We start from the raw sequence: 13,435 nt of genomic DNA, 5'->3' as shown, positions 1-13,435 counted from the left end.
TTTGTATTGAAATTAGTAGCCATAAGATTACATACTACCATGTCTATATGACAAGTTGTAGTTGTTATTGCAAGATTGCAACTAGTGCTCTGATGTTCACATAAATTTATATCTGTGAAGTTTCAAACTGTATATACTTGCATGTATTGGAAAATGGAATAATTTTTGGCAAGAACATTACCACTGTTTAAATATGACCACATAAATTACTGTTGGTTTTCTAATTGTAAAATACAAGTAGAGATTAATTCTTATTTACTTCAGTCCTATTCTATGCACAGGCTGACTATAATGTTTGGAATCCATGATGAACAGTGCATTTTCTTAATGGAAAATGTGTTCCACGTGCTTTGACACACCTTCTCCAATGTTCAAACATGTTTCCTCTCTCTCTCTCTCTCTCTCTCACACTCTCTCTCTCTCTCACTCACTCACTCACTCTCTCACTCACTGTCACTCAGCTGACTGTTGACTGGCATTCTATCTATTCTATAATCGATTAAGTAATAATAAAGTACATATGGATAATTTTTGTCCATAGTTGTCGATCTTCATCTCAGACTGGTTCAGTAGACTGTGTCTATGTCTCAGACAGTCACTCTTTATATTTGTTGTTTGTAATTTTCTTTAATAATTGATTGCCAGAGTTGTACTTAATCTGTTATAGAATAGATAGCACATCTGTTAACATCCTTCTGTGTATCGTAGCAGAGGGTCGTTGATGTCAATAGGCAAATAAGTTTATTCTTTGCAATTTACATGGAATTATTACATATTTGTATAAGAAACTAGTGGTAAATTCATGTAATTTTTTTTTCATATTTTAATAGATATGAATCAACATCTGCTCAAATTTCACGTAGCATGAAATTGATTAGTCTGGTTAGGGCATGTATCAGAATGTATAAGTACATACTGAAATTGATTTTTTTCTCATTTTTGTAATTGATTTGTTTATTGCAGGTTTCTCTTCAGAAAATTCATATCACCCTTCATCCAGAAAGAGAGTAGGTGGACGTCGTGATAGTAATACAATCTCGCCAATATCATCAGTTGATGATGATGAGAAAGCTGTAGCTCAGAAGGGAAAACAGTGGAAGAGAATACTGTTGCTGATTGTTGCGATTACAGTGCATAACATTCCAGGTAAGAGTTTTGCTTCCATGTCAGTCAGTGGAGTATTGTTATGAGGTAAGAAGTTTTTAGGTAACAAAGAAATATGAACCTACCATGGGCAGTAATTGTATTTATTTTGAGAATGCTTTAGTTAATGAACACTTAGCACATATGCAATTTGTGCCATCAACTTCCTGCCAATGAGGAAAAGCTTTACACCATTTACGGTAACACTCGTGATACTAAATTTGTAGGATGCAAAATCCCAATTCCGATATCCATATCAACATTTATTTCTGAACCTAAAACTATGATTATGTGGATATTGTAGTTTTGACCGAAAACGTAACTTCACAACATAAATATTTTCATAACTCGCAGAATAAATGATGCCAAAATGAACCACAAAATCTCACCATATCATTGGAACAGAAAAATCTATAATTCAGAGAAAGTAACAACGGTAATATATTTTCTTCAGGAAAGTGAATAGCAAGATCAAGGTTTCAGGTTAGACAGATAAGACAATAGTCAATTGTTGGTGAACATGTACACGTTCAATCAGCAGATTATGGTCTGTGCAATGCAATGTGAGGACGTGAATCATGGGTATTCCAAACAGCGTGATAAGAATCTATGCTGTATGAGTTTATACTTGAAGGAACGTGACAGCAGGGTGGAAGAAAATGTGTCAGATTTTCGGCAATGATGTGGTAAATGAGCGGACAGTGTATAACGATGGTTTAAAAGATTCAAGGACAGTTATAAATCCCTCAAAGATAGGGTGACCAGATGTCCTCTTTTATCTGGACATGTCCTCCTTTTTAGGTGTCTTTCCGGCGTCAGGGTGGATTTTATAGAAATCCGTTAATGTCCTCCTTTTTTGGAAAGACTATACAGCATCGCCCATAGCGAATGTGCTGCACAGAGAACGTATCCATGCATAAGGATCATCATTTGAGCATCTGAGAGCTGATCTACCATCACTTTATCCAAACATGTCATCCGTATCATAACAGAGCATACTGTTATACAATCTCTGCATTTCCGTTACGAGTCATACATACGTGATACTAAGGTGTTTATTTTTCTTTCTTCCTCTCTGCCTCTGTTTCAATATCTCTATTTTCTTTCCTTTTCTCTCTTTATTTATATTTTCTTTCCTTCTCTGTCTCCTCTTTATTTCTGTTCTCTTTTCTTTCTCTGCCTTTCTGTATCAGACTTTTATTATTCGTATTCTCTATATGTTCCTTCATGTCTTTTTTTCTCTCTGTCCACAAAGTTTCGCATCCATATAATATTACAGGAAAAATTTCTGTTTTGTATATTTTAACTTTAGCTTCTTAGATATTAAATGAGAAGTCAAAAGTTTATGAAGAGAAAAGTAACATGCATTTCCTGAATTAAGCCTGCTTTTTATTTCCTCCTTAATATCATTTTCATTTGTTAGTATTACTCATAGGCGCCGATTCCTTGGGACTTGAAGGGGTTCGAGCCCCCCCCCCCCCCAATGTTAACGATGCGGGAGCAGAGCCCCTCAAATAATTTTTCTTAAGAGTATCTAATGTATTATTTTGCTTCTCTTGTAAAGTTTACTCTGAATTGTGCCACATGAAGTTAACTTTAAATACACATTTGAAATGTTCTATTCTTGAACTTTCCTAGACTGCGGACCCCCTTCAGAGATCATTCCCCACAGTTGAAGAAGCAATGTCTAGACCATCAACTTTGGGGGCTGAGACTGCTAAACCATCAACTTCGGGGGGGGGGGGGGGTTATGACCAGATACAGCAAAACACATGACTTATTACTATATACTAAATATATAATTGTGAGTATTGTTAACATTTTTACTAAAATGAGTTTCAAAAGAAGATGCGCATGAACTAGGAGAGTGGATGGGACATTCGGGCTACAAATGGCTCTTACATGACATTCAGAACAAGATCATTGATATATAAGGGAGATCTGTTTTGTGCTCCGTGGTTGCTATTATGGTTGACAAAACTTGTGACATATCCATTCGTGAACAATTGACATTCTGATTTGAACTGTAAATGAAAATTTTAATGTTTTTGAGGAATTCATGGGCTTTTACGAGATTCCAAACACTGAGGCCAAAACTTAAAAAAGGGAGGGAGTGAGTCATTCATCAATTTATTTCAGTGATCAGAGCCCCCCAATAATTTTGACATCGGCGCCCCTGGTATTACTCCGAAGTACGTGAATTTGGAAACTGGTTCAAACAAGTTATCAATAATTAGATTATGATTATTACCTAACACTTGGTGTCGACCTAATGTATTGTAGATCTTGTTCTTAGTCCAGGGATCTCCGAAAGTAGTCACCGCCCGGAGATCTGAATGGGAGACTATTTTACCTCCAGAATATTTTTACCTTCGGAACATCCATGGCCTCATATTGCTGATTCTTGACATATCTTTTTACAGTGCAGAGTTGTCAGCTCTACGTCTAACCCCCAATATGAATGGAGGACCGCACCTGTCGTTGGTCAGCAGATCCCTCGGATCTAGCTGGGAGGACCACCAATATGTAGTGTGGTGTAGTCAGTCACTTTCCCCTGTTGATGAAAGAGTGCCAAAAATGTTCACGACAATGAAATTATATTTCTTGTCCCAACCTAAACTACGTAAAATATTAATTCAGTTTTGGAAATAGGTTAAACGATCCCGAACAGTCAGGATTCCAAATGGACTTTTTAAAAAGTGATAAATTCTTGATGTTTTCTGCATTGTAAGTGTCTGAAACGTATTGGAATTTATTTTTTATTTCAGAAAAAAAAAATCACTGAATGGGATATGACATGTAGAAATCGAGATTTCCGCAGTGGGGGAAATTTTGAACATTTTCCATCCTGAAATTGGGAATTCTTCCCATCCCGATCCCAAAGATTTAAAAACATCTCCCGTGCCGATTCTGTCCCGACCAAAAAAATTCTGTTCAGCACAGCCTAGGGTTCATAATGGAAATTTGCACGAAACGGAACGCTTTACTTTCGTTATCATGCTGTTGTCTGTTTTTTATCTCCGATTACGACAGTGACGAGACGGAGCGGGAAGGTTCCAGATATTCATGAAACTAGAATGCTGTTCCGGTCAGCTCCGGTCCATTTTGATCCCTATATACGTTACATTTATGTCTTTATGAAGAGGTGGTGGCTCTGACAGCTACCCCCCTCCCCTCCCTTTCCACCTCCCTCGAGTTAGCTAGAGTTACGAGTAATAATGGCAAATGTGTTGCGATTTTTTTGTGGTGTCCTCTTCTCTTGGGCTTTGTCCTCCTTGTTCGCCATGCTCTGTCTTCTTTTTTGAATGTATGTGTTTGGTCACCTTATTCAAGGATGCAGCAGGTGCTGGAAGACCAACAGCTCTGAAGGCAGTTTTTGAGGTGATGAATGGTAGAACATGTGGAGACTTGCAAGAAGATTTCCATGTCAGTTCAGAAATCATTCGACAACGCCTCCATCATTTTGGAAAATGGAATATGGTGGGTAGATGGGTTCAGCATTCCTTGGCTGTGAGGTCACCCGTGACACCATTTTCTGCTTCTGTTGGGAAACACTGATTCCATCTTATTCCCAGACATTGCCCCATCCGATTACCATCTGTTCCATTCCATGGACATCCATCCACCTTGGAGAACGACAGTTCTGAAATCAGACGAGGTGCACACCGCACTTGATGACTTCTTTGGTTCACGTTCTGCAGAGTTCTACCACAGTGGGATTCATGGTCTTCCAGAACATTGGAGATAGATCATTGATGTTGATGGGAAGTATATTTGACCTATCACGTTTGTTACACCTTCCTTTTTGGCATTTGAAGGTGTCAGGTGAAAATCCGGCAGAACTTTCCTGGTTACCTAATACATTGTGCTGTTCATGGGATTCTGTTAAATTTGTCTACAAGTGTCTCCTAAATGGCATAATAGTAACATTTACATAGTAACGGTGCATTTAGATCAAGAGGTCCTGGGTTTGATACCTGGTACACGTAGTGGTTCAGATACCACTTTAAACTATAGTTCCTATTAGCCTTTCTGTTCATAAAGTAGAGCCCCACCCCCCAAAAAAAAACAACTAAACAAAACTCCAAGTAGGGATGACTTAGTGGTAACATCAAGAGGGAAATTAAAACAAAAACTCAAACTGAAGTAGGTTTGGCCTATTTCTCTACTGATTCCCATTAATGCCGTGATACCAGTGCTTGAACATTGTAGCAATTTAATTTTGGAATATTTATAAATTCTAATATGTAAGTTTTATATTTTAACTATACCATATCACCTGTTCATTTCATTTTTTTAGTATACATAATTTCAAATAAGATATGATCAGAATATCTGTTACTTATTAAGATTAACCCTTTCGAGGCGGAGCCTCCAGATGACAAAAGTAACTGAGGGACGGTTGTTCAGCAAACACATATCTTCGTAATAAATGTTCAATAAACAGGAAACCGAATAAAAAAAAAAACAAAAAAAAACACTGGATCTTTTTGGCTTTAATCTCCAAGCATCGACATCACATCTGCCGTCATCGCCGGGTGGACTCGGACGTCATTGTCGTGTTGCGTGGCAGATTGTTAAGCCACAACAAAGGCCCACGTGTTTTTCAAGGCTTTCTAAGTTAAAGGGCTCCGTCTTTCAAGTTCTAAAGAAGCTTCATTTCTACGCATTAAATTTGGCTCTGGAAGGAAAAAATGGATTAGAGCAAGTGTTCTTCCTTTCTCTGGACAGCCAGGTGTAAGAGTTCGTGCCCTTGCGAACAATCCTACTCCTTTTCAAGCTTTCAGTTCGAATCGATGGGCAAATGTCTGATGGAGTTTCCAGTCAGTTGTGATAAACATTCTCCTTGACAAGTGGTGGTTTGCCCAGATCGACGAGTGCTACCAGATGGGAGGTAGCAAAAATAATAATAATTGTAATTCCTCTGTCTGTTGCTTCCAAAAATGGGTACACATCGACATGTTTACCTGACCGAACGAAAGCCTTGGAAATTCTGAATAAAACGAGCCCTCATTGGCATTTATCGTGTTATTACAACTTTTTTAAAAAAACATTTTCCAACATGTTACATTTTTTTCTTTGTAGCTAATCAGTGGTGATTTATTCATTCTAGTTTTTTGGACTTTTAACCAGTTATTTTTTTAAGAAGAGATATACCTACGTTTCGGATGCTGAATCTGCCTCCGTCTTCAGGGTAGCGTGTAGTCGTTAGGTCACATAAATGGTTGCCTAGGAGGATTATTCTTGGTGGCCTAGGCTCCACCGCGTCTGTCGGTCACAAGGACCTCTATATACAAAAAATGGCCAGGTAAGATGAGGCTCCACTTTGTCAGATGACCACGTCAAGTTCACGATCAATCCTATCTTTCTTGCTCGTATACCAGGGGGTGAAACTCTAATGCCGCGAGCTGTGGTCTTCGTGACGTCAGCGATGTTAGCGACATCTATTGGCAGTGCACCAGAGTTATGCGCTTCTCAGTCGCAAAGTATTTCATAGTTGTACGCTAGATGTCACTCCATCGCCAACTAACAGTGAAACCAAACACAATATACATTTGCTGATCCTAGTTACATTGAACGTGTTTAGGACATCTACTTGAAAGTTCTTGCAGGAATATCTCCAGAAGAAGTCTTGAATTTTAAGTTTGTTTTATGCACAGATAGGCTACTTGGGACTGGCCCAGCAGGTTAAAATGGGATCACACCATTAAATGCTTGAAATGGACATCCCCATCTGTCCTATTTTATAATTTATTATTTGAAAATATAGGAGCATTCAACAACTGAACTCACGGCTCGAGCTAGCATTCCCTCATCTAAAAACTTCCATTTCGAACACACTCTCCAGTCTCCACCAGTGTGAGGCCTCCCCATGGCGCAGTGGTAGCGTCGTTGCCTTGTTATCAAGGGGTCCCGGGTTCGATACCCGGTGGAGGCACAAGTGGTTCAGATCCCACTTTAAACTGTAGGTCCAGTCCCGATTAGCCTTACTGTGCATAAAGTGGACTTAAAACACCAACTCAAACCAAACTCCACCAGTGTGATATCGAACCAGACACACTTTGATTACATGGCAACGAAGTTACCATTACGCCATCCGGGATGCGACATGGTCTTATTCATCATGTGCATTATGTAATACAGTTTTGAACTTCTTTCCTTGAATAAGAAACTCGAAATCTGGCCCTGAGTTCCCAAAGAATACTGTAGACATCTTAGAACTAATTATTTATTAATTAGTATTAATTATGAATTATATCTAATCCTTGGTATTTGCTGCTTGTAATATGAAGCTTATATTACACAGCACTTCACATTGATATTTATTTCCACAAAACATTTTTTTGTCATCCAGTGCTCAGCTCATTTTCTGCGGGTAGAGTTAGCAACACTCGTTCAACGTTCGCCAGCCCCCGCGAGCTCCGCTTTGAATTTGAAACGGCTGTCACCGCCAGTTGGACAATAGACGTGGATAGACAAGGGTCGAAGGTGCAGCGTGATGTATGGAGTATGCTTTGTTTTGGACTCGTTAGCAACGGCAGTGGGTGGATGCAGTTTAATGCACTGTTATTGTAACCTATAGCTGCAAAATTAGTTATTTCGCTCATGCTTTCATTGAAGAGAAGATGATATTAACAGTAGGATATTTAAAAGGTAAAAAGGAGAAACTTAGAAAAATATTTGAAATATATTTGTTGGTACAACCCCCTCCCCTCCCTCTCCTCTACACAGCCTGCCATCTAGCGTGCCCACAAAGAAGCAAATCGGCAACGTAGTTGGGTGCACTGCCAATAGGTGTCGCTAGTTTCGCCCGTGACGTATTACGGCCACAGATTTTAACATTGAGTTAACAAGTCTCTCCTAGTAGTTTGTCTATGTCTTATACACACATGATCTATGTGGGGGCCAAATGTGAGAAGGGTATCAATTTGGACTCCAAGGTATCTTACATTTTTTGCTGCTGGTATGGCGGTACCAAATAGCTTTAATCGTGCTTGGTTTTGAGATCCCCCGTATCCAAGTACCATTGTATTGCGTAAAGCGGGATTGGTGTGTAATGTGTATGAATAGTCTATAGAGACTATGCGTGAGATCTTATGTGTGTGGAGGGATAGTGTCCGAATTGTGTACTCTGGTCCCGTTGTTATTAGTGATTTTTGTAGTTTGTATTTTTGTACAATTAGTTCACTGTTTTTTAGTGTTTTTGCTGTGTTCTGTGGGTAAATGTATGACATGTGGATGCGTTGTTGTAGTGCTGCCATCTCTTGTTTTTTGAAAAAGTTTCTGACTAATGGTGTCCATATTGGTCTGAAGACTGAGGCAGATTCAGCCTCCGAAACGTAGGTATATCTCTTTTTTTAAAAAATAACAGTGGTTAAAAGTCCAAAAAACTAGAATGTTACATTTTGCTTAAAATGAGCCCCGTCCTTGGGGAATTCCCATGCATGAGGAACATTTCGTCATCCACCTCGAAAGGGTTAAGCATTTTGCATAATTTTCAGGATATTATGGACCCTGTGAGATTCACAAATGCTGGAAAAGTATCTACAATTACATTCCAAACTATACTGATTGCACAGCAATATATCAAATGCAATTCTTAAGCAGAAACATTCGACTATCAATTCAAACCTCATCATTTTCAGATAAATGGCAATATGGTGTTATGTTAATTGTACATCATTTGTCTACTTATAATTTGCAATAAGTAAACAAGGCAAAACAATCAAAGCATTAAATCTTTACTGATCATCCATGTAATCACTGACATTTTATATTGAACACCAATTTAAAAATTGGAACTGCAGTTATCGTATAACTGCAAAAATGTCTTTGCTTGCATTTAATCTTCCTTTAGGTGTCATTTCGGATTTAATGTATTTTTTGAAATAACAAAATATTTTCTTTATTACTATACATTTTAAGTACAGACTTTTGACTGAGGAAGTATTAAAAAAAGATGTGCTGCAAATTGGGCAGGCATTACCCTATATTTGTGCATTGCATTTAATTTCTACATTAATTTGTATTGTCTGGTGTTAATTATGCTACACTAATACATTAATCAAATACTCAGCAATAGAATAATTGAAACAACTGGATATGGGATAATACATTATTTATAATTTCCTTTGTATATTCTTGACAGTGAATTATCTTTCAGAGCATTATTTTGAAATTTTCTTAATTTGTGAAGACAAACAATTCACTAATAAAATGCTAATACATTATCCTTGCCTCTCAAGGGCATTGTATTGACATGTATTGATGTATCTCATGTATTGACATGAAGAAACACCTTTGCCATATCTGCAAAAGGCCTATGGGAGGGTACACTATATTGCCACTATTGACCGGACATCTGTACGAATGTGCTTACCTCGAGCTGGTCTGGTATCAGTAAGGGGATATGTTCGCCATTTGCTGCTCTCACAGCCTTTACCCTTTCAGGAAAACTTTCCATCAGGCTGCGGTAAATGTCTTGTTGACTGTTGTTTATAAAATTTGCGGGAAGACTATCCTCCCAACCGTCAGAAGAAAGTATTACAGGTTTTAAAAAAGTGCATATAGGCACCATGCAACAAAAAATACATAGAATGCACAATAATAACTAGAACTACAAGCATCTGGCCAGATTGTTCATAAATTCTTCCACTGATATCCCAAAATTATCTATTTTGTATAGGGCTGAATTTAAAATGTTGTCAGTGTAAAAATGCTCCCCTTTTTACCAGTCGCATGCCTAGAATTTTTGAAGGGGGTACTTTTTTAATGTAGTCAACCCTATATTTTGCCATGTTTTCCAGTATTCGTTGTCTTTTTAGAAATGCTGGGTCAAATGAAGTGTGTGACAGGTAGATTGTGAATGTGTTTCATTCTTATAGAGTATCTCTCCACCCCTCCCTTTCATACAAGTCATACAAGTACTGACAAATGCAAATACAGTTTACATTCATCAAAAATTTTGTGTTACTTTTATATTATCCACATTTACTTTTTTTAATTTTTAGAGTTATATAATATTTACGTACACTGTCTTTCACTCAGTAGCACAGATTAACCACTCATATGTTTCACAGCTAATACCTTTTTTTATATATGTAATATTTCTTATGGGTTAAAACTTTCAATCGTAACAAAGATTTCCCTACCTCTTTCCAATTTGAAGCTGTGTGGGTACATGCTTGTTCGGCCAGGAAAAGACTAATAACAGTGCACAACACGAAATTTGTCCTTTTGTGCATGAGAAAAACGAATCTGCAATTTGTTTCCGTGTATCACGTGTCATTTAGCCAATAACACAAAATTTGAAAGTTACATACGAAAGGTATGGTACAATAGCCGAAAGTGTGTTTCTCCTGTTACAAAGAATGAATGCTCGAAATTATACATTGGTATGACAGGATAAGGTGTATGCAAGAAGGTTACATGAAATACTGTTGCTTCCTGTGTGTGTGGGACAGTCGGGACAGAGATAATCATTATGTCCGTAAATACTTGCTACCACGACATGCATCAAGAACATATCATGAGATCCAATTGACAAGCCCCAAAATGTGGGATAAGGAAGAAGCTTCATGCGATTAAGTTGACCTCCCTTTCTCTCTAGTCGAGAAGTAGTTCTGATTGGACTGTGTATTGGACACAGCCGCGTAACCCTTAGTCACTTGGGTTGGACCCTCCATGTGCTATATTTGTAATGTCGTTTTAAGTATTGTACAGTGTCTCTCAAAAGTTTTAGGACAACGACATTTTATACTAGGCAACCCTATTTAGACAAGGCTTTGGTGGGTTGCCTGTAGAGTTAGGCTCAATTTCAGGGTTGCCACATGTACAATAGATATTTATAAAATACACGAAAGAAATAAAAACAAGTATTATTGTATAAAATTATTTAAAATATCACTATTATATCTCAAGTGACAAGATTCTTTCCCAAAAAAAAAATAATAAGTTTTCTAATATTTCATCGCTGATGAGTCCACAGAAAGGAAAAGAGGTGAGAGAAAACGAAAGGTGACAAAGGAGAGGAGAAAGAGAAAGCGAAAGGAGAAGAGGAAAAGTAGAGGAGAGAGGAAAGAGAGGATAGACGAGGAGAGGAGATGTAGTGAGGAGAATGGAAAAAGATTCTAGGAGAGATGAGGAAAATGGAGCAAAGAAGAGAAAAGAGAAGGAAAACGAGGTGAGAGAAGAGGAGACTAGAAGAGAGGAGTGGAGAGTAGAGTAAAGGAGAGAAAAATAGAAGAACGAAGAGAAGAGGATAAGAGTCCAGTGGAGTCAGAAATCTAAGACAGGAGAAGAGATAGGAGGAGTGGAAACGAGTGGGATGGAGAAAAGATGCGAGAAAAGTAGGGAAGGCGATATGAGATAAAAGCAGAGCAGAAGGAGGGGAGAGAAGAAGGAAAAAGAGAAGAGAAGAACAGGAGGGACTGAAGAGAAGAGGTAGTTGCAGAAAATATCGTCTCAGCGTCAAGAATTGATGCATTGGTCAAATTATCGACATGAAACATTCAATAACATTTTGAAATGTATTTGAAAATGTACTAGATCGGTTCGAAATGCCTTTTCGCTTAGTTCAGAGCAAGGTAAAATCTTCCATGTAAGATCTTTGATTTTACCTGCGATTATACCACTAAAACATGAATGTAATTTTAATATTTATAAGAATTATCCAAATTTTGTCCACTTCTCGGTTCGTTGAAGTGGAGATTTTGTAATTTAATATTTCCCCTCCCCCATCGTTAATTCCAAACTGAATAATTCCGTTTCACACGGCGTAGACAATGAACACAATGGGATAGCTCTAAAACTTTCGAAAATTTTCTGCCACCGGAAGAGTTTGAACCTACGACCATCAGATTGACAGTCTTTAATGGTAAACACTACCCTACGAGCTTTCGCTCCTGAAAGTAAGTAGAAGGAGCTGACCAATGTGAAATGTAGATGCAACTCTCCTCCTACATGTAATGTGCAAACAATACTTGTTTGTATCAAAGAAAACGAAGGTATTACGACTCGACGAAAACATTTAATGGAGAATTGCACATGATCAGAACTTTTCATTCGATATTTGCAGAGGTATCCATGCATTGAACTAGAGTGGGAAAGGGAGTAAAATTAGTATTCCTGAATTGCCACAAATATAAACAGTTATTTCATTAATATTTGTCAATGTCTTTGAAGAAATACACAATTATTGTTAGAGTATCATAATTCACAATCTTATACATGAAAATATCCCTTTGAACGTGTGTCAGTTCATTTATTTTTTTATTTTTTTATAAATTCCATATGCAGAACAATGTAGCCACTATACACTGCTATTACACATAATGTTCCCATGCTCTTGTTTATAATAAAAGGAAAATTTAAAAAATAACACCTTCTAAGGAGGATCGAACCTGGGACCACTAGCAGCCCAATCAAGAACTCTAACCACTACACCACGCCCTTTCCTTTGATTGAAACAACAAATTTTAAGTATTCTGTCCCTCCAATATTGTAAATGTCGTTGGGTATACATGTAGTTTAACTTTTACATTAATTTTGAATTGCTTTCTTGTAGTATAGGAGATATCTTCGAGAAATAATTTTCAAAGTGATGAAGAAAAACGAGAATATTGGTAGTTGTGAAAATGCGAGTTATTTATTCTAACTTATTATTGTGATTAGACATTATTAATGGAATATATCTAGAGGCTTGAACATTGCAAGACGATATATTTTTCTGTGATACTGTAACAGACGAAATGCTTGTTTACTGACGCAAGTCTCGTGTTCAGAACAGCCTTATGAAATGTATTTGCTGTTGCGTAAGGTAACACGAAATAATTACACCGTTTGTGAACTACCAAATCTGACGTAAACAGGCGGAACATTTTATTCATAAAATCACTTCATATTTGACAGTATTAGTGAAGAGAGACTTGTGGGACAGTGTGTTAAGGTGCTGGAGTAAATCCTTCTTATTTTTCTTCCTCGAAGAACAACAATTTTTAAAGTAGAGTAACAGTCGTTCTGCTCTTTCTTATTTCTTTTAAATTCTTTCACATTCGTTTAATTGGGTTAAAAATAAATAATAATATTGCTTGCATTTCTGTCATTGAAGTAGACCAGGCCCATAGGCAGGATTTATTTGAGGGAGGGGCCAGACCCATATATATATATATATATATATATATATATATATATATATATATATATATATGTGAGAGAGAGAGAGGGGGGGGCTGTTGCGCAAAGGATTATTATTATTATATAAGATGTAGAGAGAGAGAGATATTACAAAATA

At 37.4% G+C, this 13,435-nt stretch overlaps 1 protein-coding gene across 2 annotated transcripts in view; it reads left to right on the top strand.

Moving 5' to 3' along the window:
• Zip48C (Zinc/iron regulated transporter-related protein 48C) overlaps positions 1–13,435 on the top strand; it is a 291,440-nt gene that overhangs the window by 12,921 nt on the left and 265,084 nt on the right. For both annotated transcript variants that reach the window (XM_083136738.1, XM_083136737.1), the window contains exon 4: positions 964–1,146. In XM_083136738.1, the coding sequence (XP_082992864.1) occupies positions 964–1,146 (183 nt within the window). The remainder of the gene's footprint in view (positions 1–963; positions 1,147–13,435) is intronic.

This window comes from Lepisma saccharinum, chromosome 15 (assembly GCF_977018435.1).
Source record: "Lepisma saccharinum chromosome 15, izLepSacc3.1, whole genome shotgun sequence".
Lineage (NCBI taxonomy): Eukaryota > Metazoa > Arthropoda > Insecta > Zygentoma > Lepismatidae > Lepisma > Lepisma saccharinum.
This window is presented reverse-complemented; position numbering and strand designations above follow the sequence as displayed.